We start from the raw sequence: 26,632 nt of genomic DNA, 5'->3' as shown, positions 1-26,632 counted from the left end.
CAGAGAGGACCGCAACTCATAGTCGGGGAGCACGAGCCGAGCTCGACGGTGGAAGCTGATGGAGAACGAGCCGAGCTCGACGGTGGAAGCCGATGGAGAACGAGCCGAGCTCGTCTGGTCACCTAAGACCGCACCCCGACGTCTCGGGCCATCCCGGTAACCGGGGCATCCCGACGTCTCGGGGCATCCTGTCCAGGGTCATCTTGACCGTGGTCAGGATAGGCGAACGAGCCGAGCTCGTCTGGTCAGAGAGGACCGCAACTCATAGTCGGGGAGCACGAGCCGAGCTCGACGGTGGAAGCCGATGGAGAACGAGCCGAGCTCGTCTGGTCAGAGAGGACCGCAACTCATAGTCGGGGAGCACGAGCCGAGCTCGACGGTGGAAGCCGATGGAGAACGAGCCGAGCTCGTCTGGTCACCTAAGACCGCACCCCGACGTCTCGGGCCATCCCGGTAACCGGGGCATCCCGACGTCTCGGGGCATCCTGTCCAGGGTCATCTTGACCGTGGTCAGGGTAGGCGAACGAGCCGAGCTCGTCTGATCAGAGAGGACCGCAACTCATAGTCGGGGAGCACGAGCCGAGCTCGACGGTGGAAGCCGATGGAGAACGAGCCGAGCTCGTCTGGTCACCTAAGACCGCCCCCCGACGTCTCGGGCCATCCCGGTAACCGGGGCATCCCGACGTCTCGGGGCATCCTGTCCAGGGTCATCTTGACCGTGGTCAGGGTAGGCGAACGAGCCGAGCTCGTCTGGTCAGAGAGGACCGCAACTCATAGTCGGGGAGCACGAGCCGAGCTCGACGGTGGAAGCCGATGGAGAACGAGCCGAGCTCGTCTGGTCAGAGAGGACCGCAACTCATCTCGACGTCTCGAGCATCCCTTTAGCCGGGGCATCCCGACGTCTCGGGGCATCCCGACGGATCGGGGCATCCCGACGTCTCGGGGCATCCTGACCGTGGTCAGGGTAGGCGAACGAGCCGGGCTCGTCTGGTCAGAGAGGACCGCAACTCATAGTCGGGGAGCACGAGCCGAGCTCGACGGTGGAAGCCGATGGAGAACGAGCCGAGCTCGTCTGGTCACCTAAGACCGCACCCCGACGTCTCGGGCCATCCCGACGGATCGGGGCATCCCGTTGTGGCAGGGCATCCCAATATATTGGGGCATCCTGACGTCTCAGGGCATTCCGATGAATCGGGGCATCCCGACGTCTCGGGGCATCCTGACCGTGGTCAGGGTAGGCGAACGAGCCGAGCTCGTCTGGTCAGAGAGGACCGCAACTCATAGTCGGGGAGCACGAGCCGAGCTCGACGGTGGAAGCCGATGGAGAACGAGCCGAGCTCGTCTGGTCACCTAAGACCGCACCCCGACGTCTCGGGCCATCCCGGTAACCGAGGCATCTCGTTGTGGCAGGGCATCCCGACCGTGGTCAGGGAAGGAGAGATAAACCTGACACCATGAGATAATCAGGAGAATCGGTGAGCTCGGAAATCATAAATTAATTATGAAATGAAATCCATAGAATGAAATCGAATAATGAGGAACCCCTTGGGGTTCTACTGATAGTACACGCGGAGATTTTCAGAGCTCCAGCTCCGCGGAATGAGAGTCCCGTCTAGGGACTCTAGCTGATAAGTCCCGGGTCGGCGGATGCGCGTGACTCGGTATGGTCCTTCCCAGTTCGGGGCCAGCTTCCCTTGCTCAGTTGGTCGGGAGGTTTCAGCTCTTCTGAGGACAAGCTCCCCTGGTCTGAAAGATTTGACTTTGACCCTCGCGTTGTAGTACTGAGCTGTCTTTTGCTGGTACCTCGCCATACGAACTCGGGCGACCTTCCTTGTTTTCTCGATCAGGTCGAGGTTGTTTCTGAGCTGCGAAGAGTTGGAGCTGGCATCGTGGTGCTCGACTCTTGGAGAGGGAAGTCCAATCTCCAGTGGAATGACGGCCTCCGTCCCATAGGTCAAGTTGAAGGGAGTCTCGCCGGTGGGGACGCGGAACGTAGTCTGGTACGCCCACAGGACATTGTATAGGTCTTCGACCCATTGCCCTTTGGATTTGTCGAGCCTGGCTTTGAGACCCTGCAAAATAGTACGATTTGTTACCTCGGTTTCTCCGTTCGTCTGAGGGTGCGCGACCGAGGTGAAGCGATGGTCGATGCCAAGCTCGGAGCAGAACTCTCTGAAATGGATGTTGTCGAACTGGCGACCGTTGTCAGAGATAAGGATGCGGGGAGCCCGAATCTGCAGATAATGGACTTCCAGACGAAATCCCGCATCTTCTGCTCGGTGATCCGGGCAAGGGGCTCGGCTTCTACCCACTTAGTGAAGTAGTCGATGGAGACGACCAGAAACTTCCTTTGTCCGGTGGCCAGTGGAAATGGCCCGAGAATGTCAATTCCCCATTGGGCAAAAGGCCAAGGGGAGCTGATAGAAGTCAAAGGAGCCGAGGGCCGGCGTTGAACATTGGCGTTCCTTTGGCACCGGTCACATCTTTGGACGAAGTCCATAGCATCCTTCTGGAGTGTCGGCCAATAATATCCTTGGCGCAGAATTTTGTGGGCCAATGCTCGCCCTCCTAGATGGTTTCCGCAGATTCCTTCGTGGACTTCGCGCATGGCGTAATCAGCCTCCGTTGGGCGGAGGCATCTGAGGAGGGGAGAGGTGAAGGACCTCCGATAGAGCTTTCCCTCGTACAGTATGTACCGGGTGGCGAGGCGCTTGATTCGGCGAGCCTCTTGTTCATCAGTGGGAAGGACTTCATCTTGCAGGTAGCTAGTGAGCTCGTCCATCCAGCTTGGCTCGAACTCGGTGCAGAGGGTCTGCTTGGGCTCGTCTGTACTGGGCTTTTGGAGATATTCCAGTACTGCCTCTTTGGGAAGCTCGCTCATGCGAGAGGACGCCAGCTTTGATAGCTGGTCAGCCCTAAGATTCTCCGACCTGGCAATATGTTGAATATGAAAGGATTCCAAGGTCGAGGCGAGATTCCGTACCTTCTGAAGATACTTCTGCATGGTCGGGTCTCTGGCTTCGAAGTCGCCCACAATTTGGTTGACGACGAGCTGAGAATCACTGAAGGCCTTCAAGTCCTTTATTCCTAGCTCTTTGGCTAGCTTGAGCCCGGCGACAAGTGCCTCATACTCCGCTATATTATTTGAAGCAGAAAACTCGAGGCGCAAGGCTTGTTCGGCGACCACCCCCTCTGGGCTGGTGAGGATGAATCCTGCTCCGCTACCCCCCGAGTTTGAAGAGCCATCGACATGCAGAGTCCATGTCAAACTCGGGGTCTGCTCCGTGGGTGGCTCGGGCTCGGGCTCGGGCTTGGCTTCATCTGGTATAGTGCACTCGACAATAAAGTCCGCGAGCGCTTGTGCTTTGATCGCCGGTCTGGGTCGGTACTTGATGTCGAATTCCTCGAGCTCGATGGCCCATTTGGTAATCCGACCCGCACGATCTAATTTCTGTAGGATTTGCTTGACCGGCTGGTCGGTCAGCACAGCCACTGTATGAGCTTGGAAGTAGGGTCGGAGCCTCCGAGCCGAGATGACCAAAGCATAGGCAGTCTTCTCAAGCTTGGAGTATCGGGTCTCGGCGTCCCTCAAGACCCGACTGATATAATATACTGGCTTCTGGAGCTTGCCCTCCTCTCGGACCAGGACCGAGCTTACTGCAACAGGGGAGACAGCTAGATATAAGTAGAGGAGCTCACCCCGTTGAGGCTTCGTGAGCAGGGGAGGGGAAGCCAGTAGGCGCTTGAGCTCTTCAAAAGATTGCTGGCACTCGTCCGACCACAAGAAGTTCTTTGGCTTCTTGAGGGCTGCAAAAAATGGAAGGCAGCGCTCGGCCGAGCGGGAGATGAATCTCCCGAGGGCTGCCACTCGGCCCGTGAGCCGCTGTACCTCCTTGACCGTCCTAGGAGGCGTCATCCCTTGGAGGGCTCGGATCTTCTCTGGATTGGCCTCAATTCCTCGTTGTGTAATGATGAAGCCGAGGAATTTGCCGGAGGTGACCCCGAATGCACATTTGGCTGGATTAAGCTTCATCCGGTACTTTCGGAGTGTGGAGAATGCTTCCCTGAGGTCGGCTATATGGTCTTGCGCCACCTTGCTTTTCACCAGCATGTCATCCATGTAGACCTCCATGTTTCGGCCTATTTGGTCTTTGAAGATCCGGCTGACCAGTCTTTGATAAGTTGCCCCGGCATTTTTTAAGCCGAATGGCATCACCTTGTAGCAGTAGGTTCCCCCGTCGGTGATGAAGGCTGTTTTCTCCTCATCTTCTGGCGCCATGCGGATCTGGTTGTATCCGAAAAAGGCATCCATGAATGCCAGCAGCTCGTGACCCGAGGTGGAGTCCACGAGCTGGTCGATGCTGGAAAGTGGGAAGCTGTCCTTCGGGCAGGCTTTATTCAGGTCGGTGTAGTCCACGCACATACGCCACTTCCCGCTGGCTTTCTTGACGAGGACCACATTGGCGAGCCACTCCGGGTAGGCTATCTCCCGGATGAAGCCGGCCTCAAGGAGTTTGCTGACCTCCTCGGCTGCTGCTTGCTGTCGTTCAGGGGCAGCGCCTCGCTTCTTCTGCCGCACGGGCTTGCTGGTTGGCTTTACTTGGAGCCGGTGGACCATGATCTCGGGATCTATCCCCGGCATGTCTGCAGGCGCCCATGCGAAAACATCCATGTTGTCTCACAGGAAGTTGACGAGGCGACCCCTCTCATGCTCGTCGAGGCCGGAGCCGACCTGCACAGTTAGATCGGAAAAGTTCTCTCGTAAGGGAACTTGGATCAGTAACTCACCAGGCTCTACCCGCTCTTTCTGGGGGTTGACCCGTGCCTCCATAACCTCAGTTGTGGGCTGGTCAGTTGTTGAGGCAGGCACCTCGGCTGATCGTCTTGCCTCGTGGGTCGCCAGGTAGCATCGCCTTGCCACCATTTGGTCCCCTCGAACTTCGCCGACTCCCTGGCTGGTGGGGAATCGCATAAGCAAGTGGCGAGTTGAGACCACCGCTCGGAGGGCGTTGAGGCCTGGCCTTCCGAGGATGGCATTGTAGACCGAGGGAAGGCGTATCACGAGGAAGCTCATCCCCACAGTACTTTCGCGGGGGGCGAGCCCGGCTGTGACCAAAAGGTCGATCTCGCCCTCTACTGGGACTGAATCCCCAGTAAATCCAACTAACGGGGCATTCATCCTCCGCAGCTGTTTTTTGGTCATCCCCATTTTACAATATGCACCAAAGTACAAAACATTCGCCGAGCTTCCATTATCAACTAAGATGCGTTTTACATCGAATCTATTTATAATCATGGAGATGACCACGGCATCATCGTGGGGAGTTTCGACTCCCTCTAGGTCGTCGTCTGAAAAGGAGATGGCTTCAGAGGCGCGCAGGCGCTTTGAGAAGGTTTCTTCCTCCGAAGCTTCTCCAGCCGAGGCCCCGCCTCGGATAGTGTTCATGACGCCGGCGATGGGCCTGTTGGCATTCGAGCCTTCAGGCTGTGCTGCTCCTTCGGCTGGCCGCTTCTCTTCACGCCGGCCTTGCACGAATCGATCGAGCACCCCTCGGCGGATGAGTGCTTCGATCTCATTTTGGAGCTGGTAACACTCCTCGGTATCATGTCCGTGATCCCGGTGGAAGCGGCAATACTTCCGGGGATCACGCCGAATTCTGGTGTCTGGCTTCGGAGGTGGGAGCCGGATGTGATCCCGACTCTCAATCTCCATGAGGATTTCAGCCCGAGGAGCGTTGAGGGGAGTGTATCTTTCATACCTCCCTTCGGGTGCACGGGCCTGCAGTGGGAACTTCGGGCGGAGGGGTGACCTCTGCTGTGGCGGTCCCCTCAACCGGGGTGGACTCTTTGGGCGGGGCGGATTCTTAGCTCGCCGTGGAGACGGGCTTCTGTGCTGGCCGCGCTCCTCGCGGCATCTCTTCTTGGAGTTCTGCTCGGTTCCGCCCCGCCTAGCTGCCACGGCTTCTTCCGCCTTGGCGTATTTCCGCGCCCGAGCGAACATTTCAGTGAGGTCCGCGGGGAAATTCTTCTCAATCGAGAAGAGGAATCTGTAAGACCGGGCTCCAGTCTTCAGTGCTAACATGGCGATGGACTGGTCAAGCTCCCGGACCTCCCATGTTGCGGCGGTGAACCGGTCCAAGTACTCCTTGAAGGATTCTCCCTCCTTTTGTTTAATGTCTAGGAGGGAGTCGGACGTCCGCCGCTGGGGTTGGCTGGCGGCAAAGTTGCCAGCAAATTGTCTGCCAAGCTGCTCGAAGGAAAAGACAGTACTCGGCTTCAGCCCGGTAAACCAAAGTCGGGCTGGCCCTCGGAGTGTCGCCGGAAAAGCTTTGCACATCATGGCCTCCGAGGCTCCTTGTAGGGCCATTAAGACCCGGTAACTTTTCAGGTGGTCAAGGGGATCAGCCTTGCCGTTGTAGGGCTCCACCTGGGGCATCTTGAACCGTAGCGGAACCGGTTCATCTTCAATCTCCGGGGAGAAGGGTGACTTCGTAGTAAACTCAAAATCACCATCACGCCCTGACTTCCTTCCGTGGAGTGCCTGGATTTGGCCCTCCAACTTCTCGACCTTCTTGTCGAGTTCATCATTCTGGAGGATTGCTGCAGCGGTTCGTTCGAGTGCAGGTTGCCCTGAAACCGACTCAGCTTCTGAAGGCTGTGGCCAGCCTCCGTGGCCCCTGGCTGGCTGCGTGCTCTCTCCAGAGGGAGGCCCGGACTTGGGAGTCCTGACCTCGAAGGGGAAGTCCGCTTGTAGGAGGCTCCGGTTGAACTGGAGCCGGAGGAGGCGGTGCCGCTGGAATGCCCCTGGGTTGCAAGCTTTGGACGGCGGTAGCCAACGCCTGCACTTGCTGCGCCAGGGCATCAAACTGCTCCGGTCGAACTTGAGGCGTTGACTCGGCCGGAGGTGGTGAGTTCCGAACGGAACGTTCTGGACTTGGTGGAGGACGTCGAGAGGCGTTGGAAGCTCCTTTGCTTCTTAGCTTCATGGCAGCGAACTCGGGCCCTTCCTCTAGCGCCAACTGTTGCTGGAAATTGGACCCGGGGGCCGTCACGAAGCCAGGGGAAGGAGGGGCTCCGCCGCAGGGACGGTGGATGACCGTGCGCCGGCTGGTGGCGTCCTCCTGGAGGGGTGCAAGTCCGCAGTAGGAGCGGTGGTCGATGGCGTGCCGGCGGGTGGCGTCCTCCTGGGGGGCGTAAGTCCTGCAAGAAAACCGGTAGCCGGGCTCCCCGGCGTCGGCCCTCCGATGCTTAAGTCAGAGGGGGCAAATATGTGGAGAGAGCAGGGAAGAGAGTATGTGGAGAAGACAGAGAGAATATTTGGATAAGGTCCAGAGGATCCGTTTCCTCAATTGTCTGTGTTGTTTACTTCTCTCCACCCGGTCCAGGAGGATTCTCTCCAGCTTCGGGTTTTTCTTTCTGTTTTTTGGTCCTCCCCCCTTTTCCCCTCCAGGTTTCCTTTTATAGGAGGATTTTTGTTACCTGGGAGGTGACAGGAGGTTTGTCCTGTTTTGTAATAATTGGGCGCGATTTGGCCCATTAATGGCGTGGTGGAAAATAAGGTCGAATTAGACCGGAACCAGGGAGTTGTCACGGTCTATCGGACCTGTTGGGGTGGTTGAACCGCCGGCCGTGGTAGGCCTGGGGTCCGTGGATGGTAAGTGCATTTATTACCGAGTGAACCGGCGGTCAGGGAGAGCCATACGCTTTGATGGTTCAGTGATCCGGAGATCGCCTTGAGCCGTGTTCATTAAATGACTGAGTGCATCGGAGACTCGAGGGGGTCTCATGCATTAATGGCAGGTCGTGCCGAATACCTGCGGAGATCTTATGCCTTGATGGCTTGGAGATAGCGGCAGGTTGTAGTGGAGTTGTCAGGTCCCTCAGGCCAGCTCAAGGCCCAGCTGCCAAGGAGGAGGCAGGTGGCGGGCTCTCGCGTGGTGCATGCCTGTGGGGGTCTTTCCGTTGGCCATCTGTGATCCTGTCTTTTCAGCCCTCGGGGAAGATGGGAGCCTGTTCTTTCTGGGCCTGCTAACCCTCCACCCTGGCCCAATACCCTCAAACTGGGCCCTACAGTATTGGGCCCAGTCTGTATTGGGCCCGGACATTACAAGATACACATAATATATATGGTCTATAGATGAGACCATCTCAAAAGCATAATTTTCATGTATGAAAAGTCTTGGTCTTTCTCATCCAAAAAAAGATAAGGAATAGCCTTTAATCCTTGTATTGTGCTAAATCATCACCTGGACACTTGCTTTTTCTATGGGATGGTATTTCTAGGATTTTAAGGGCTTGTTTAGATATTCCTATAGAAGTAGACTGAAAATTCTGTTAAGAATTAGGCATATTGGTCCATCCATCTTGCATTTTCTAAGAGCCCATCCAAATCCGGCCCAGATCTTAGCATCATTATCCTCGTCCTGCAATGATGGTGCTATTGCTAACTAGTTGAACTTGTTGGAGTCCTCAAGGAGATATCCAATATTAAATTGCCACTGATGATATCTCAAAGAGGCTTAGTGTGTATTACTTAGTCATTTATTGCATATTACTAAGATAAAACTATGTATTACTTCTGATTGATGTGCACATTAATAAATCAAAAGATGTATATTAACAAGATAATAGGTGTGCACCTACAAACTATTAGGTACACATTAGCCCAATAAGGAGGCTCATATATATATACATATTATGTAGAGGATTAGATGTCAGTTAACATCATTAGCAAGGGTTGGTAGGAGAAAAAAGCAGAAGGATAAAGAAAAGTGAGGGGCAAAGGACACGTAGGGAGTTGGAAGAAAAAAAAGAAAGATCACTAAGAACTCATTTGGTTTGTAAAAAAAAAAAATATTACTTACCAAGTTTATGCCAAATATATATCGGCGTCCCACTCATTAGGTACCGTATATCTAGAAATCCCTATATGCTATGATATTTAGACCATATAAAAAAATTTGGAACTTTCTAGAAAACACAAGATTTGTCCTAAAAAATCTCTTTACCTCATTGTTGGCTGGGAAATCCCCTACTGCAAGGATATGGATGGTGTGGGCGTCCCCTAATAGGTTTTTGCTTGTGCACAAGCATGCCACTAGCATCTAATAGCTGGAAAAAAGATAAGGCGAAGGATTGATAGTGTAAGTTCTAGTGTCTTAACTTTCAAAGACTTTTTTTTTTTTTTTTTTGGTGAAAACGGCAATTTCATATAACTCTAACGTGAGTACACCTTGCCATATCAGAAGAAAGCAAAAAATACAGTGGGGGCGGGAGCCCTGCCGTGGAAGTCCAACAAAAGTCCCCTGAATGTCGTGCAACGTAAGAGGCGACCCAGTCTGCCATACTGTTCGCCTCTCGGAACACATGTACTGCCTCGAAGTCGTCCATCTCCAGGGCCATCCTGCGGGTCTCCCGAATGAGAGGATGTCCATCACCATATCTGTCCGCACCCTGAATCCAGTCGATCACTATAGAGGAATCCCCCTCGAGGTGCACCCGCCTAGCGCCAAGCACCCGCCTCGCATAGGACACACCCTCCCAAGCTGCCCGTAGCTCAGCTCCCACTACTGTGAGTCCAGGCGTATATCGGCCACCCGCCACTACCAGCCGTCCAAGATGATCTCTGATGACAAATCCAACCCCGCCGGACCTGCCCTCTAATGCTACACTACCATCAAAACTCACCTTGAGATAGCCGGGGGGTGGGGGCACCCAAGAAGCAAACACAAAGAGGAGAAGGTATAATGTAGCTGAGAGGAGAAGGTATAATGTAGCTGAGACTATGAGTCTATACTCAATACGCCCATGTATCAATCCCCGAATCCGAATAAATCCCCTCTTAGATACACTCCCAACCGCCCGATTGTATTGTGGACACGTGTGCCGCCGTGGGTGGTGCTTATCTGGTCCAACGTGTCGGGAAAGGTGTTAAACGTGGTTGGGAGGGGGGGTTCATTGCACTTTTTTTTAATTACGCCGCATCTTTAAATCTCTCTCTCAACGGAGGATTTGGATTTGCCTTTGATGTGATGGAGTTCTTCCGCCGGTGGACGCGGGAGGAGGACAAGGCATTCGAGAGGGCGCTGGTGGCGATTCCGGAGGGAGCACCGAATCGGTGGTTGCTGATCGCGGCGCAGGTTCCCGGGAGGAGCCCGGGGGAGGTGTGGGAACGCTACCGGCTGCTGGTAAACGATCTCGAGATGATCGAGCGCGGGGAGGTGGAGACGCCCTCGCAATGGGACGACGCCGACGCCGACGACGACGACGCGGGCGAGAGCTCCGACGCCCCTGGGACCTCCGACGGCCGCCGTCGCCAGACCTCCTTCGGCCGGGGCCGCGGCGAGGAGCGCCGCCGGGGGATCCCCTGGACGGAAGAGGAGCACCGGTGAGAATTCCAAACTTCAATCACTTTTCTTCTTAATTTTAGCGCACCCGCACGAGTGCCACGTGGGCCCCAAATTCGTCGACCCCCTTGGGTTTGTGAGAGGGTGTTGAAGTGGGTGCTCTTTTTTTTCGGTGTAATTTCGGTTCTGGGGAGGGGTGGGGGTAGGTGATGCACGGGAACACGACTCCTGAAGGGTTACGTTCAACCATGCCGGGCGTCGGCGGCGGCGAAATATCCGCTGGTTCTCGGAGCTGGACTGGAACCGTACTTCGGGTTGAGAAATTTTGTGGTACGGGATTGGAACCGTCCTCGGTCGCAATACCGTCGCCGCCAACTGATTTGTTACATCGGTTTTGACCGCAAACGGTGGGAAGTTGGGAACACCGGGCGGTATTGGGACCATGGTCCGTTCCCATAGGATTCATGGGAGGGAGCTAGGTTGCGGAGATTGTGACAGGGACTCTGATTTGTTTTCTCTTTGGTTTATTTCATTTGTTTTGTTTGGGGTTTTTTTTTTTTTTTTTTTTGGTACAATGTTTTGGGTTTATTTGGTTGGCTCTTGCAGGTTGTTTTTGGACGGGCTGGCCAAGTTTGGGAGGGGTGATTGGAGGAACATTTCGAGGTGGGCGGTGAAAACAAGAACGCCAACTCAAGTGGCCAGCCATGCTCAGAAATACTTCATCCGCCAGGGCCCTAATGCTAGCAATAAAGAGTCTAAGAGAAAGAGCATCCATGACATCACGAATCCTTGAAAAGATCATATAGCAAGCCAATCTCTTTCATTCTCTTTTTTTTTTTTTTTTTAAGGCTTAGCTATATTCTCTCGCTATATATATATATATATATATATATAGCTTGAAAGAATAACATCCATCCGGTATCACAGGATTTATTTTATTTCTGCATGTGAATTCCCTTCTAGTGGAACCTTAATGGATTGGTTTTGGCAAAGAAGCCTGTTTCTTGTGCTACATTTTGATTATTGTGGTATGATATTTGCGATGGGTTCTCCTAACTTCTGGTTGGTCACTGTTCACTGCTGTACCATATGTTCCTGCTATGAAATGCTGACATATTTTTACTTGGCCATGTTCACATCAGCGAGATGAATGGAGACATGCATGGAAGTTGAGACGCCGATCGGTTCCAGCGCATGTAAATATTGTTGGTTTAGAATATTTAATTTAAATTTTTAAGTTCTTAGAATTTTATAATCAATATTTATCTAAACAAAAATATACTTAAATACAAAATCTTATCTTAAACAAAAATATACTTAAATATACTGGAGGCTGGACATTAGGCCGTTGCAGCTGCCGCTGCTGCCAACCGCCTGAGGCTGTTGTAGGCCACTGTCCATCGACTCTTCCATGGCTTTGTTTGAGAAGAAGAGGGGGAGGGAGAGTCTCCCCTATGTTGAGAAGAGGAAAAAGGCTTTCTCTCCTCTCTCTCTCTCTTCACTCTCTCTCTCTCTTCCCTATGTCCATCGACTCTCTCTCTCTCTCTCTCTACTTTTCTCTCTCTTCACTCTCTTGTTTCTCTCTCTACTTGGATTGTCTCTCTCTAGAATTGTTGGACTAGATAAGGGCGTCTTTCAATGACTTTTGGTCGGCTCTGGTGAAAGGCTCCAGTCCATAGTCATCAGGCGGCGTGCCAGCCCCCATCACAGCAATTACTGAGCACGTTTGAATTACAATCTTTATTGAGGTATCTATACTATAGTGTAGCCTGACTCTTGAGTTGACTTGTTAGACTAGCTAAATCCAATCAATTCGAGCACCCAGATGTTACTTGTTCTTTTTTTTCAAAATTGCAGGTTGTATAGTACATGGCTATAGTTGAGATCACAGGTGGAGGGAATGATTAGATAGAGCATCACTGATACCGATTGGATAATCAAATTTTGGTAATTGGACCAACTTAGTTGTTTGGTATGAATTGAGATTATTATTGTTCAATGATATTGAGGTTATAATATATTTTTAGGCCTTACATATTCTTTAGAACTCTTTTCTAGGGAGTGTGTGGCTGTGTCGCATGCCAGATCAGGGTGCTGGGTGCGGGGTATGACTTTTTTGATCAGATGTTTGATTGTCATCCTTATATCTTAATTTAGGAGAATATTTAATATATGCACGTGTTTGGTTCGCAACGGAAATCGGAATCGAAATAAATTGGTGGGAATCGAGATGGCTATATCCTCTCGCATATTTGGTTCGTAACCGCAATCAAAATCGGAATGTAATTTGAATACTCGGAAAGAGAAGAAATTTGATTTTAGAGGATTGGGGTATATCCACTCTCCTTTAGAATCAGAATGGAAATGAAACTCTCTCCAACCAAATGGCTGGAGCAAAAGTCACTCATTTTCATTTGCATTCCATAGTCTTAACTCTTCCCAACCAACTATACCCTTGATTGCATCAATTTTGATTGAACTCTCATGCAAAAATTTCTCTTCGTTTGTCATTCTTGACTTGTATTGAGGCTGCAGCCATCCATGTTGCCTATTCTGGCATGGATCAGGGGAGCAGGGTACAGGATCTGTGGTAAGGGTTGAGTCTTGCCTTTCGTCACCAGTCCAGGAACAGTATTTTTTTCTAGCTAATCGTTTTATGTGAAAGGGAACGGAGCGGGGAATGACTGAGTCCTCCTTTCCCCTAGTTTTCCACAAGTCCCACCACGCTCTTGGAAATTTCCACAGAAGCAGTCTCAATCAGCCCCACACCACCCCACTGCTCTTTTCTCTCCCCCCAATCTAAAGCCTTGCTATATATATATATATATATATATATATATATATATATGCACTTTACACCAACTTACACATATAGAAGCACACCTTTCCTTCAACTTGCAAGCTTCCACAACTAAATAGAAGCTCCATAGAGAGAGGGGGGCAATCAGCAACATCTTCCAAGATCCAAAAAGGTTGATAGATAAGGAAAAGAAGCAGGGAAATGAATAATCTTGCACCAGGCTATCGTTTCTACCCAACAGAAGAAGAATTATTGAGTTTTTACCTTCGCAACAAGCTCAACAGCAGGAGAGAGGACATGGAACGAGTCATCCCCGTCGCCGATGTGTACTGCTTCGATCCATGGCAGCTCCCTCGTAAGCACTCATTTTGTACTAGTTCATTTTCTTCTCACTCTTTTTTCTATTTCAGCCTTATTCGCTTTTAGCAGAGAAACCAAGAATAAAAATATTCACATCCTTGGGTAGTTCTATATCCGACTCGTCACCTTGATCTTCAGTCGGTTGCTTTAATTTTAATAATTTGTGAATCTATGTATATGCTTAATTTCTTTCTCCTTCACCTTCACATCAAGTCTCTAGCTCTTTGAAGTACTTTCCAACACTATTATCATATCTGAATCATAAACTGACTTCCAATAAATAATCACTGCATGCAGAGATTTCAGGAGAGCCATGCATTCGAGACTCCGAGCAATGGTTCTTCTTCTGCCCAAGGCAAGAGAGGGAAGCTCATGGGGGTAGACCGACTCGAACCACACCTTCCGGGTACTGGAAGGCCACCGGCTCCCCTAGCCTCGTCTACTCCTCCGCCAACCGTGTCATCGGTGTGAAGAAGACCATGGTCTTTTACCAAGGAAGAGCTCCCACAGGAACCAAAACCATATGGAAGATGAACGAGTATCGGGCATTTAAAGAAGATGCAGCCACCACTATGTCAACTGAAATATCAAAGGTAATAATTCCGACTCTTTGAAACCTTTAGTTTATCATCTGCTTCTTTTTATAGCGATCTTGTATTGTTTGATTGTGTAGCAACGAGGCGAATTTAGCTTGTGTCGAGTCTATACAAGATCGGAGATCATCAGAGCATTCGATCGGCGTCCTCCCGTCGCGATTACAGCAAGCGAGAGTCGAAGAACGCCTGAAGCGTTGCCCTCCATGGAGACAAGATTCATGGCCAAGAGAGCCAGGTCTGAGGGTAGCTCCTCGCCCGAAGACGATGTCTGCAGCCGCCCGATGCATCATCGAAGAACCAATGATCCCAACGGAATTGAGGACAATGGTTGGGACTTGTTGGATTGGGCTTGAAGAGAGAGAGAGAGAGAGTTCAAGCTCTCTCTCTCTCTCCCTCCATAATTAATTTATTTTTTTATTGATTAATTCAAAAAATAGATATTGATTTCTTATAACTTGGCATCACTAATTATAAGGAGAGAAAGGGTAGGAAAAAAGAATATGAAAAAGAGAAGGAAAAAAAAAGTTTGAAGAGGAGAGATATATAATGCTTAGAGCAACTCTAGTCGTATGGCCGACAGGCCAAACTTGGGTTTGATTAGTTTTCTTCTATTGACTAATGGTGGAATTATTCGGCACCGCGTTCATCTCATCGTCATCAGTCAATCGTCACCCATGACGCGTTTCAAAGTGTCAAGTTGCTTTCACCTATTTGTATGGATCTCATGGAGTAAAATTCCACCTCGTCAAGTGGTACATCACACAGGGTGGCGAGACAAAAGCTCGTTTCAAGTGGGTGAATGAGCCATGAGCAACTGGGGTCATGCAAGCCTTGGGCTTGAACAGTTTATGATTTGGACTCGCAGGAGCAAATCGGGCCCCAAGAGCTCAACCAAAGTCTATAAGGATTTGGGAAACCCCGGCCCAAAGAGCTTGAACAGTTTATCATAAAGCCACACACTATTTCACTTACTCTCTCTCCTCTCTCTTAAAGCTAAGCCCCAAGGGGGGGGGGGGGCTATGGAGGAGAACAGAGCAAGAGCAGTAGCCTGTTAGAACAGCAGTAAATTCATGTATCAGCCTGTTATTTTAATAATTTGATTTTTCAAAACTTTGGAGAACTTTTGGAAATTATTTTCAAATGTTAACGTAGCTCTAATTTGTTGAAACTTTGCTGATTGTTATTTTGTCAAGAATGTAAATTATGCTTCTTTCAATTCATGTATTCAACTTTGGGGGGTTTTAGATGCTAAAGCATCCTTGTATATAAAGCGATTAGATGACCTAATTGTGGGTATCTACAAAATGAGTAATATGTTACACTTTGTAGTATTTATTGAAATTATTTGTAAAATATTCTATATTCAATGTTATGCAAATTTTTAGTATGATTCCAAATTTAGTTGTATGCGAAATTTCTGTAATTATATGAATTTGATTTATGATTGCATTATTGTCAGTTAACTGCATGATTTCTCACTCATTATGTATAAATTGTATTGTATTTATATTATTGGATCAAGTAGTAAAATTCAAAGTGGTACCATGAAAGAAAAGAATGTTTGGCTTATGTGTGTGTGTGTGTGTATGTACACATACATATGTATATATCATCTAGCTCTCAACTTGACTATATTATAGATCCGGGATTTGATTACATGACCTATACCACAGGATTAAATGTGACCCATGACTTACGCTATAGGGGTTAAATGTGGCTGCATGCCCTCAACCGTAGGGCTAGTGCGGCCTTGTGGTCACTATTCCGAAATCTGATAATTATAGATCTATGCCACAAGGGTTAAATATGGTCGTATGACCTATGCTGCAAGGGTTAAGTATGGTTGTAGTCATTGGCTGTAGAGTTGAAATGGATATAAAAACTTGATATCCGAATTTGAATATGTGAATGTAATTAGTATCATTGAATATAAAAATAGATATTTTATTTTATGGATATTATTGCAAGTAAATATTATGAACTTTATGTGTAAAAATGTATTATTTAAATTATTTAATACAACTTGATCTAATTCTTTAAAGTGATTTTTAAGCTGTGAGATTTATTATTTTTTGCTTGCATCTTTTTCAAATTCAAGGACAAAAGACTATTAAGGAGAACCAATAGAAGCAAGATCAATTCTATAGTTAAACTAGTCTTACTTTTGATCGTTGAGTATATTAATGTTTTGCTTGAGAATTATGTATAAATAACTTAAATAGTAAAAGTTTTGAGTTGTAAATTTAGAAGAAAACTGTTTATAACTTGTGGAAATGTATACGAATATATATATATGATATTTTGTTAAATAGTTTAGTTGTTCTAATAATCACCACAACGTACATATAAATTATATGATTACAAAATAATGTTAAATTCAGTGATAGGTGGAAAGCCTTGCACACATATAGGGCCAATCCTTGTGACTATGCGGTGGTTGTCATACCCTCTAATTATAATTTAGAGATCGGGAGTGTGATAGGTTTAGATCTTAAAATTTCCTGCAGCTATTAAGCGAATGGATCGGATCTAAGTCCGGATCATTGTTTAATTAGAAGGTAGGTAGAACCACCCAATTTGTTAAAGAATGATCCCACATACTCTCCCAAAATTTAGAGAAACCAATTATTTGGTTTTGATTACACAAAAAAGACCAATCATTCAATAGTGAAAGAAAATTTCTTTCTTTTTGAAGACTTCAGAATGTTAATACTAAAACTTTTTTAACACTAACTTGAGATTTTCTGGAGCTGTAGGTGATCATCTAAAGGGTGTCTACCATGAAGCTAAGTTTAGGAGGTTGTTTAGAAAAATCCTGTCAAATCCCACCAGATTTGGCTTCATTTTTCCAAACAAGCCCTAAGTCTAAATCTTGAAAATCAGAAGGTCATCTAAATCAAACTTAGATTAAGCCAAATTACAAACTTGCTACACTCATCTACTACTCCAGCCATGCGAGGCAATAAACTACATTATTGTCTAAAGAAAGGCTAAACGGTCGTCAAATGAGAATATTATCATTTCAAAACCAGTGGAAAAGAATATATCAAAGAATGATATGGAACATTTGAAGTGGAATCTTAAGTTTCATATGCCCAAAGTCTGGAGGTAAGTAGCAAAAGTTTCTCTGACGTTAAATATGCAAACATTTAGTGTATTATCTATCAGATACACATAATATATATGGTCTATAGACGAGACCATCTCAAAAGCATAATTTCCATGTATGAAAAGTCTTGGTCTTTCTCATCCAAAAAAAGATAAGGAATAGCCTTTAATCCTTGTATTGTGCTAAATCATCACCTGGACACTTGCTTTTTTTATGGGATGGTATTTCTAGGATTTTAAGGGCTTGTTTAGATATTCCTATAAAAGTAGACTGAAAATTCTATTAAGAATTAGGCATATTGGTCCATCCATCTTGCATATTCTAAGAGCCCATCCAAATCCAGCCCAGATCTTAGCATCATTATCCTCATCCTGCAATGATGGTGCTATTGCTAACTAGTTGAACTTGTTGGAGTCCTCAAGGAGATATCCAATATTAAATTGCCATTGATGATATCTTAAAGAGGCTTAGTGTGTATTACTTAGTCATTTATTGCATATTACTAAGATAAAACTATGTATTACTTCCGATTGATGTGCACATTAATAAATCAAAAGATATATATTGACAAGATAATAGGTGTGCACCTACAAACTATTAGGTACACATTAGCCCAATAAGGAGGCTCATATTTATATATTATGTAGAGGATTAGATGTCAGTTAACGTCATTAGCAAGGGTTGGTAGGAGAAAAAAAGCAGAAGGATAAAGAAAAGTGAGGGGCAAAGGACATGTAGGGAGTTGGAAGAAAAAAATGGAAGATCACTAAGAACTCATTTGGTTCGTAAAAAAAAATAGAAATAAAATATTACTTACCAAGTTTATGCCAAATATATATCAACGTCCCACTCATTAGGTACCATGTATCTAGAAATCCCTATGTGCTAAGATATTTAGACCATATAAAAAAATTTGGAACTTTCTAGAAAACACAAGGTTTGTCCTAAAAAATCTCTTTACCTCATTGTTGGCTGGGAAATCCTCTACTGCAAGGATATGGATGGTGTGGGCGTCCCCTAATAGGTTTTTGCTTGTGCACAAGCATGCCACTAGCATCTAATAGCTGGAAAAAAGATAAAGCGAAGGACTGATAGTGTAAGTTCTAGTGTCTTGATTTTCAAAGACTTTCACTACTATAATATCGTCTGCTCGAAAGAGGAGAAGGTATAATGTAGCTGAGACTATGAGTCTATACTACAACTATGTATAAATTAGAATTGAACAAGATAACTAAAAATATAAAATTTAAAAGATAAATGCAACAATAAAATCAAAGGTAAAAATAAAGGTAATAATAGATTGTTGATTGGCTAAAGTGTTCTTTTTCCAACTTACATCTTATTATCGCTAAATAACTGCTAGGTTCGCATACCCATAATCGCCCAAGTCGGTTCATCATGCATCCCTAGTAGGTCCAGCAATTACATTCTATGACTCCACTCACTCCACTAACTACTAATGCACTTCCTTCGCTGTTCAACTGCAAGCGGAGGCTTTAGTTAAACATTACTGGAATTATCTTCATGAAGCTCTTGTGATTATTTGGCCTATCATGACAAAACCTTTCATCCGGTCCAGTAAAAATTTTGTAGTAAATTTGTTCCAACTTATCCCGAGCCTCAGCTTATCATAGCATCCATTGAAAGCAAGTTCTTAGGTTGCCAATATGGGGTGCAAACACTCATAAACCCTTTGAATCTTCTCCAACCTTCAAATTCCTCCTAGTAACATAAGTTGTAACACTTTTTCCAGCTTTGCTATTCCTCTTTGCATGTATTGCATCTATTAGCTTGCTTTACTATGACAATCTGCTGGGCTCAAACAAGATCAAAGTTGTGCTGGAAAAGTCACTTAGTTGAGCTAATATTATTTCAAGAGGGAGGGTGAAGTAATATTGGCCCTGCTTTCAAGGATCCACACCTTTGTCTTCTATCTTTATTGTTTTATATTTTTTTCCACTCAACTTATCCTACCAATCTCTTCAACCAAACAAGAGCTTCTGCACCTTATTAAGATGGCATGTTGTGATTCAACTTCTTCTAAATTATACCAACTGCATGAATTGCATTAATTTTTTAAAACTCGTTTGGTTCAAAAAAAAAAATATTAAAATATTTTTTGAAAAATTAATACCGTAGTTTTTATATGCTCAGTTGATAATAAAAAGTGACATATTCCAAAATAGCTAATATTTGATTGAGGATTTAATTTTTTGAAAAAATTAAATAAAATGCCTGTTACGTCTTTAATAAAAAAAATATCTTATCGTATTCTATCTAAAAACTTTAGAATATTTTTGAAAAAAAATATCTCATTTCCAACAGATGAAAATTAGATTTTTTCATTATTTTTTCAAAAATTATCTTTTATATTAAAAAATTCAACCAATATAATTTTTTTTATTTTTTATTGTTTTTTATTTCCCTATGCTCATTCAGCAAATCAAACGGGTCGATATCGTGATATAAAGAAGTACATATGAAACTGGGATATCCATGGTGTGATCTGACATTCCTCTGGGTATACGAATGAGAGCCTAAGAATTCAATCACTCTTAACATCTTCTCCCATCAGCATGGACCGCTAGCTTGATGATTGATTGCAGATTATAAACTCACGCGGCTTTCCTCTTGAGACCGACTGGCTTGGGAGAGTCAGCGACGCCAGAGTTTGAATTTAACACGGCGGACGCTTCCAAAAGCGGTTGGAGTCCCAAACCTAGGACGCCACCGTCCCCACCCGGCCGACATCCGGAGGCATCCCCACCGTCCCCGAACCATATCAATCCCCGAATCCGAATAAATCCCCTCTTGGGTACACTCCCAACCGCCCGATTGTATTGTGGACACGTGTGCCGCCGTGGGTGTTGGTCCAACGTGTCGGGAAAGGTGTTAAACGTGGTAGGGAGGGGTTCGTTGCACTTTTTTTAAATTACGCCGCATCTTTAAATCTCTCTCTCAACGGAGGATTTGGATTTGCGTTTGATGTGATGGAGTTCTTCCGCCGGTGGACGCGGGAGGAGGACAAGGCATTCGAGAGGGCGCTGGTGGCGATTCCGGAGGGAGCACCGAATCGGTGGTTGCTGATCGCGGCGCAGGTTCCCGGGAGGAGCCCGGGGGAGGTGTGGGAACGCTACCGGCTGCTGGTAAACGATCTCGAGATGATCGAGCGCGGGGAGGTGGAGACGCCCTGGCAATGGGACGACGCCGACGCCGACGACGACGACGCGGGCGAGAGCTCCGACGCCCCTGGGACCTCCAACGGCCGCCGTCGCCAGACCTCCTTCGGCCGGGGCCGCGGCGAGGAGCGCCGCCGGGGGATCCCCTGGACGGAAGAAGAGCACCGGTGAGAATTCCAAACTTCAATCACTTTTCTTCTTAATTTTAGCGCACCCGCACGAGTGCCACGTGGGCCCCAAATTCGTCGACCCCCTTGGGTTTGTGAGAGGGTGTTGAAGTGGGTGCTCGATTTTTTCGGTGTAATTTCGGTTCTGGGGAGGGGTTGGGGTAGGTGATGCACGGGAACACGAATCCTGAAGGGTTACGTGCAACCATTCCGGGCGTCGGCGGCGGCGAAATATCCGCTGGCTCTCGGAGCTGGACTGGAACCGTACTTCGGGTTGAGAAATTTGTGGTACGGGATTGTAACCGTCCTCGCTCGCAATACCGTCGCCGCCAGCTGATTTGTTGCCTCGGTTTTGACCGCAAACGGTGGGAAGTTGGGAACACCGGGCGGTATTGGGACCATGGTCCGTTCCCATAGGATTCATTGGGGGAGCTAGGTTGCGGAGATTGTGACAGGGACTCTGATTTGTTTTCTCTTTGGTTTATTTCATTTGTTTTGTTTTGGGTTTTTTTTTTTTTTTGGTACACTGTTTTGGGTTTATTTGGTTGTCTCTTGCAGGTTGTTTTTGGACGGGCTGGCCAAGTTTGGGAGGGGTGATTGGAGGAACATTTCGAGGTGGGCGGTGAAAACAAGAACGCCAACTCAAGTGGCCAGCCATGCTCAGAAATACTTCATCCGCCAGGGCCCTAATGCTAGCAATAAAGAGTCTAAGAGAAAGAGCATCCATGACATCACGAATCCTTGAAAAGATCATATAGCAAGCCAATCTCTTTCATTCTCTTTTTTTTTTTTTTTTTTAAGGCTTAGCTATATTCTCTCGCTATATATATATATATATATATATATATATATATATATATATATATATATATATATATATATATATATATATATATAGCTTGAAAGAATAACATCCATCCGGTATCACAGGATTTATTTTATTTCTGCATGTGAATTCCCTTCTAGTGGAACCTTAATGGATTGGTTTTGGCAAAGAAGCCTGTTTCTTGTGCTACATTTTGATTATTGTGGTATGATATTTGCGATGGGTTCTCCTAACTTCTGGTTGGTCACTGTTCACTGCTGTACCATATGTTCCTGCTATGAAATGCTGACATATTTTTACTTGGCCATGTTCACATCAGCGAGATGAATGGAGACATGCATGGAAGTTGAGACGCCGATCGGTTCCAGCGCATGTAAATATTGTTGGTTTAGAATATTTAATTTAAATTTTTAAGTTCTTAGAATTTTATAATCAATATTTATCTAAACAAAAATATACTTAAATACAAAATCTTATCTTAAACAAAAATATACTTAAATATACTGGAGGCTGGACATTAGGCCGTTGCAGCTGCCGCTGCTGCCAACCGCCTGAGGCTGTTGTAGGCCACTGTCCATCGACTCTTCCATGGCTTTGTTTGAGAAGAAGAGGGGGAGGGAGAGTCTCCCCTATGTTGAGAAGAGGAAAAAGGCTTTCTCTCCTCTCTCTCTCTCTACTTTTCTCTCTCTTCACTCTCTTGTTTCTCTCTCTACTTAGATTGTCTCTCTCTAGAATTGTTGGACTAGGTAAGGGCGTCTTTCAATGACTTTTGGTCGGCTCTGGTGAAAGGCTCCAGTCCATAGTCATCAGGCGGCGTGCCAGCCCCCATCACAGCAATTACTGAGCACGTTTGAATTACAATCTTTATTGAGGTATCTATACTATAGTGTAGCCTGACTCTTGAGTTGACTTGTTAGACTAACTAAATCCAATCAATTCGAGCACCCAGATGTTACTTGTTCTTTTTTTTCAAAATTGCAGGTTGTATAGTACATGGCTATAGTTGAGATCACTGGTGGAGGGAATAATTAGATAGAGCATCACTGATACTGGTTAATCAAATTTTGGTAATTAGACCAACTTAGTTGTTTGGTATGAATTGAGATTATTATTGTTCAATGATATTGAGGTTATAATATATTTTTAGGCCTTACATATTCTTTAGAACTCTTTTCTAGGGAGTGTGTGGCTGTGTCGCATGCCAGATCCGGATGCTGGGTGCGGGGCGTGACTTTTTTGATCAAAAGTTTGATTGTCATCCTTATATCTTAATTTAGAAGAATATTTAATATATGCACGTGTTTGGTTCGCAACGGAAATCGGAATCGAAATAAATTGGTGGGAATCGAAATGGCTATATCCTCTGGCATATTTGGTTTGTAACCGCAATCAAAATCGGATTGTAATTTGAATACTCGGAAAGAGAAGAAATTTGATTTTAGAGGATTGGGGCATATCCATTCTCCTTTAGAATCAGAATGGAAATGAAACTCTCTCCAACCAAATGGCTGGAGCAAAAGTCACTCAATTTCATTTGCATTCCAGAGTCTTAACACTTCCCAACCAACTATACCCTTGATTGCATCAATTTTGGTTGAACTCTCATGCAAAAATTTCTCTTCCGTTTGTCATTCTTGACTTGTATTGAGGCTGCAGCCATCCATGTTGCCTATTCTGGCATGGATCAGGGGAGCAGGGTACAGGATCTGTGGTAAGGGTTGAGTCTTGCCTTTCGTCACCAGTCCAGGAACAGTATTTTTTTCTAGCTAATCGTTTTATGTGAAAGGGAACGGAGCGGGGAATGACTGAGTCCTCCTTTCCCCTAGTTTTCCACAAGTCCCACCACGCTCTTGGAAATTTCCACAGAAGCAGTCTCAATCAGCCCCACACCACCCCACTGCTCTTTTCTCTCCCCCCAATCTAAAGCCTTGCTATATATATATATATATATATATATATATATATATATATATATGCACTTTACACCAACTTACACATATAGAAGCACACCTTTCCTTCAACTTGCAAGCTTCCACAACTAAATAGAAGCTCCATAGAGAGAGGGGGGCAATCAGCAACATCTTCCAAGATCCAAAAAGGTTGATAGATAAGGAAAAGAAGCAGGGAAATGAATAATCTTGCACCAGGCTATCGTTTCTACCCAACAGAAGAAGAATTATTGAGTTTTTACCTTCGCAACAAGCTCAACAGCAGGAGAGAGGACATGGAACGAGTCATCCCCGTCGCCAATGTGTACTGCTTCGATCCATGGCAGCTCCCTCGTAAGCACTCATTTTGTACTAGTTCATTTTCTTCTCACTCTTTTTTCTATTTCAGCCTTATTCGCTTTTAGCAGAGAAACCAAGAATAAAAATATTCACATCCTTGGGTAGTTCTATATCCGACTCGTCACCTTGATCTTCAGTCGGTTGCTTTAATTTTAATAATTTGTGAATCTATGTATATGCTTAATTTCTTTCTCCTTCACCTTCACATCAAGTCTCTAGCTCTTTGAAGTACTTTCCAACACTATTATCATATCTGAATCATAAACTGACTTCCAATAAATAATCACTGCATGCAGAGATTTCAGGAGAGCCATGCATTCGAGACTCCGAGCAATGGTTCTTCTTCTGCCCAAGGCAAGAGAGGGAAGCTCATGGGGGTAGACCGACTCGAACCACACCTTCCGGGTACTGGAAGGCCACCGGCTCCCCTAGCCTCGTCTACTCCTCCGCCAACCGTGTCATCGGTGTGAAGAAGACCATGGTCTTTTACCAAGGAAGAGCTCCCACAGGAACCAAAACCATATGGAAGATGAACGAGTATCGGGCATTTAAAGAAGATGCAGCCACCACTATGTCAACTGAAATATCAAAGGTAATAATTCCGACTCTTTGAAACCTTTAGTTTATCATCTGCTTCTTTTTATAGCGATCTTGTATTGTTTGATTGTGTAGCAACGAGGCGAATTTAGCTTGTGTCGAGTCTATACAAGATCGGAGATCATCAGAGCATTCGATCGGCGTCCTCCCGTCGCGATTACAGCAAGCGAGAGTCGAAGAACGCCTGAAGCGTTGCCCTCCATGGAGACAAGATTCATGGCCAAGAGAGACAGGTCTGAGGGTAGCTCCTCGCCCGAAGACGATGTCTGCAGCCGCTCGATGCATCATCGAAGAACCAATGATCCCAAAGGAATTGAGGACAATGGTTGGGACTTGTTGGATTGGGTTTGAAGAGAGAGAGAGAATTCAAGCTCCAAAAGGGGTTCCGGAGGGAGCCGCCCACGCCAGAGTTTGAATTCAACACGGCGGACGCTTCCAAAAGGGGTTGGAGTCCCAAACCTACGACGCCACCGCCCCCACCCGGCCGACATCCGGAGGCATCCCTACCGTCCCCGAACTGTACCTATCCCCGAATCCGAATAAATCTCCTCTCAGTTACACTCCCAACCGCCCGATTGTATTGTGGACACGTGTGCCGCCGTGGGTGTTGCTTATCTAGTCCAACGTGTCGGGAAAGGTGTTAAACGTGGCAGGGAGGGGTTCATTGCACTTTTTTTTAATTACGCCGCATCTTTAAATCTCTCTCTCAACGGAGGATTTGGATTTGCGTTTGATGTGATGGAGTTCTTCCGCCGGTGGACGCGGGAGGAGGACAAGGCGTTCGAGAGGGCGCTGGTGGCGATTCCTGAGGGAGCACCGAATCGGTGGTTGCTGATCGCGGCGCAGGTTCCCGGGAGGAGCCCGGGGGAGGTGTGGGAACGCTACCGGCTGCTGGTAAACGATCTCGAGATGATCGAGCGCGGGGAGGTGGAGACGCCCTGGCAATGGGACGACGACGACTACAACAACGCCGACGACGACGACGACGCGGGCGAGAGCTCCGACGCCCCTGGGACCTCCAACGCCCGCCGTCGCCAGATCTCCTTCAGCCGGGGCCGCGGCGAGGAGCGCCGCCGGGGGATCCCCTGGACGGAAGAGGAGCACCGGTGAGAATTCCAAACTTCAATCAATTTTCTTCTTAATTTTAGTGCACCCGCACGAGTGCCACGTGGGCCCCAAATTCGTCGACCCCCTTGGGTTTGTGAGAGGCTGTTGAAGTGGGTGCTCGATTTTTTCGGTGTAATTTCGGTTCTGGGGAGGGGTGGGGGTAGGTGATGCAGGGGAACACGACTCCTGAAGGGTTACGTTCAACCATGCCGGGCGTCGGCGGCGGCGAAATATCCGCTGGTTCTCGGAGCTGGACTGGAACCGTACTTCGGGTTGAGAAATTTTGTGGTACGGGATTGTAACCGTCCTCGGTCGCAATACCGTCGCCGCCAACTGATTTGTTACCTCGGTTTTGACCGCAAACGGTGGGAAGTTGGGAACACCGGGCGGTATTGGGACCATGGTCCGTTCCCATAGGATTCATGGGAGGGAGCTAGGTTGCGGAGATTGTGACAGGGACTCTGATTTGTTTTCTCTTTGGTTTATTTCATTTGTTTTGTTTTGGGGTTTTTTTTTTTTCGGTACAATGTTTTGGGTTTTTTTGGTTGGCTCTTGCAGGTTGTTTTTGGACGGGCTGGCCAAGTTTGGGAGGGGTGATTGGAGGAACATTTCGAGGTGGGCGGTGAAAACAAGGACGCCATCTCAAGTGGCCAGCCATGCTCAGAAATACTTCATGCGCCAGGGCCACAATGCTAGCAATAAAGAGTCTAAGAGAAAGAGCATCCATGACATCACGAATCCTTGAAAAAATCATATAGCAAGTCAATCTCTTTCATTCTCTCTTTTTTTTTGAAGGCTTAGCTATATTCTCTCGCTATATATATATATATATATATATATATATATATATATATATATATATATATATATATATATATATATATATATATATATATATATATAGCTCGAAAGAATAACATCCATCCGGTATCACTGGATTTATTTTATTTCTGCATGTGAATTCCCTTCTAGTGGAACCTTAATGGATTGGTTTTGGCAAAGAAGCCTGTTTCTTGTGCTACATTTTGATTATTGTGGTATGATATTTGCGATGGCTTCTCCTAACTTCTGGTTGGTCACTGTTCACTGCTTTACCATATGTTCTTTCTGCTATGATTCCGCATCATAACAGTTCTAGAGAGTTGCGTGTCTTATTTGAATATCTAAAGAGATGCATGTCTTATATGAATCGAGCAGCTTGTACGCGTGCAATTCTACGTCGCATTTGAAATGCTGACATATTGTTACTTCGCCATG

General features: G+C 46.7%; 5 protein-coding genes across 5 annotated transcripts; all 5 read left to right on the top strand.

Annotated features, from left to right (window-relative positions):
• The first annotated feature begins 9,984 nt into the window (after nucleotides 1–9,984).
• On the top strand, nucleotides 9,985–11,402 carry LOC103718883 (transcription factor DIVARICATA-like). Its single transcript, XM_008807883.4, has 2 exons — nucleotides 9,985–10,387; nucleotides 10,953–11,402. Exons 1-2 carry the CDS (start codon nucleotides 10,032–10,034, stop codon nucleotides 11,137–11,139), a joined length of 543 nt encoding a protein of 180 aa, XP_008806105.2. The 5' UTR covers nucleotides 9,985–10,031; the 3' UTR covers nucleotides 11,140–11,402.
• A 1,806-nt stretch (nucleotides 11,403–13,208) lies between these two features.
• Nucleotides 13,209–15,493, top strand: LOC120109076 (NAC domain-containing protein 90-like). The gene is made up of 3 exons (XM_039122811.1): nucleotides 13,209–13,501; nucleotides 13,804–14,099; nucleotides 14,180–15,493. The coding sequence occupies exons 1-3, from the start codon at nucleotides 13,348–13,350 to the stop codon at nucleotides 14,453–14,455; spliced, it is 726 nt and encodes a 241-aa protein (XP_038978739.1). The 5' UTR covers nucleotides 13,209–13,347; the 3' UTR covers nucleotides 14,456–15,493.
• Nucleotides 15,494–20,155: 4,662 nt separating this feature from the next.
• Nucleotides 20,156–21,616, top strand: LOC120109078 (transcription factor DIVARICATA-like). Its single transcript, XM_039122813.1, has 2 exons — nucleotides 20,156–20,557; nucleotides 21,116–21,616. Exons 1-2 carry the CDS (start codon nucleotides 20,202–20,204, stop codon nucleotides 21,300–21,302), a joined length of 543 nt encoding a protein of 180 aa, XP_038978741.1. The 5' UTR covers nucleotides 20,156–20,201; the 3' UTR covers nucleotides 21,303–21,616.
• A 1,756-nt stretch (nucleotides 21,617–23,372) lies between these two features.
• Nucleotides 23,373–24,619, top strand: LOC103710323 (NAC domain-containing protein 90-like). The gene is made up of 3 exons (XM_008795995.4): nucleotides 23,373–23,665; nucleotides 23,968–24,263; nucleotides 24,344–24,619. Exons 1-3 carry the CDS (start codon nucleotides 23,512–23,514, stop codon nucleotides 24,617–24,619), a joined length of 726 nt encoding a protein of 241 aa, XP_008794217.2. The 5' UTR covers nucleotides 23,373–23,511.
• A 330-nt stretch (nucleotides 24,620–24,949) lies between these two features.
• On the top strand, nucleotides 24,950–26,153 carry LOC103718882 (transcription factor SRM1-like). The gene is made up of 2 exons (XM_008807882.4): nucleotides 24,950–25,374; nucleotides 25,934–26,153. The coding sequence occupies exons 1-2, from the start codon at nucleotides 25,007–25,009 to the stop codon at nucleotides 26,118–26,120; spliced, it is 555 nt and encodes a 184-aa protein (XP_008806104.2). The 5' UTR covers nucleotides 24,950–25,006; the 3' UTR covers nucleotides 26,121–26,153.
• Nucleotides 26,154–26,632: the final 479 nt, after the last annotated feature.

This window comes from Phoenix dactylifera, unplaced genomic scaffold (genome assembly GCF_009389715.1).
Source record: "Phoenix dactylifera cultivar Barhee BC4 unplaced genomic scaffold, palm_55x_up_171113_PBpolish2nd_filt_p 001773F, whole genome shotgun sequence".
Classification (NCBI taxonomy): domain Eukaryota; kingdom Viridiplantae; phylum Streptophyta; class Magnoliopsida; order Arecales; family Arecaceae; genus Phoenix; species Phoenix dactylifera.
This window is presented reverse-complemented; position numbering and strand designations above follow the sequence as displayed.

Coding starts and splice junctions, on each gene's coding strand:
- LOC103710323 (XM_008795995.4), top strand. CDS start 23,512: ATGAATAATCTTGCACCAGGCTATCGTTTCTACCCAACAGAAGAAGAA. Junction 23,666..23,967: donor CGATCCATGGCAGCTCCCTC/GTAAGCACTCAT, acceptor CACTGCATGCAG/AGATTTCAGGAGAGCCATGC. Junction 24,264..24,343: donor TGTCAACTGAAATATCAAAG/GTAATAATTCCG, acceptor TTGATTGTGTAG/CAACGAGGCGAATTTAGCTT.
- LOC103718882 (XM_008807882.4), top strand. CDS start 25,007: ATGGAGTTCTTCCGCCGGTGGACGCGGGAGGAGGACAAGGCGTTCGAG. Junction 25,375..25,933: donor TGGACGGAAGAGGAGCACCG/GTGAGAATTCCA, acceptor TGGCTCTTGCAG/GTTGTTTTTGGACGGGCTGG.
- LOC120109078 (XM_039122813.1), top strand. CDS start 20,202: ATGGAGTTCTTCCGCCGGTGGACGCGGGAGGAGGACAAGGCATTCGAG. Junction 20,558..21,115: donor TGGACGGAAGAAGAGCACCG/GTGAGAATTCCA, acceptor TGTCTCTTGCAG/GTTGTTTTTGGACGGGCTGG.
- LOC120109076 (XM_039122811.1), top strand. CDS start 13,348: ATGAATAATCTTGCACCAGGCTATCGTTTCTACCCAACAGAAGAAGAA. Junction 13,502..13,803: donor CGATCCATGGCAGCTCCCTC/GTAAGCACTCAT, acceptor CACTGCATGCAG/AGATTTCAGGAGAGCCATGC. Junction 14,100..14,179: donor TGTCAACTGAAATATCAAAG/GTAATAATTCCG, acceptor TTGATTGTGTAG/CAACGAGGCGAATTTAGCTT.
- LOC103718883 (XM_008807883.4), top strand. CDS start 10,032: ATGGAGTTCTTCCGCCGGTGGACGCGGGAGGAGGACAAGGCATTCGAG. Junction 10,388..10,952: donor TGGACGGAAGAGGAGCACCG/GTGAGAATTCCA, acceptor TGGCTCTTGCAG/GTTGTTTTTGGACGGGCTGG.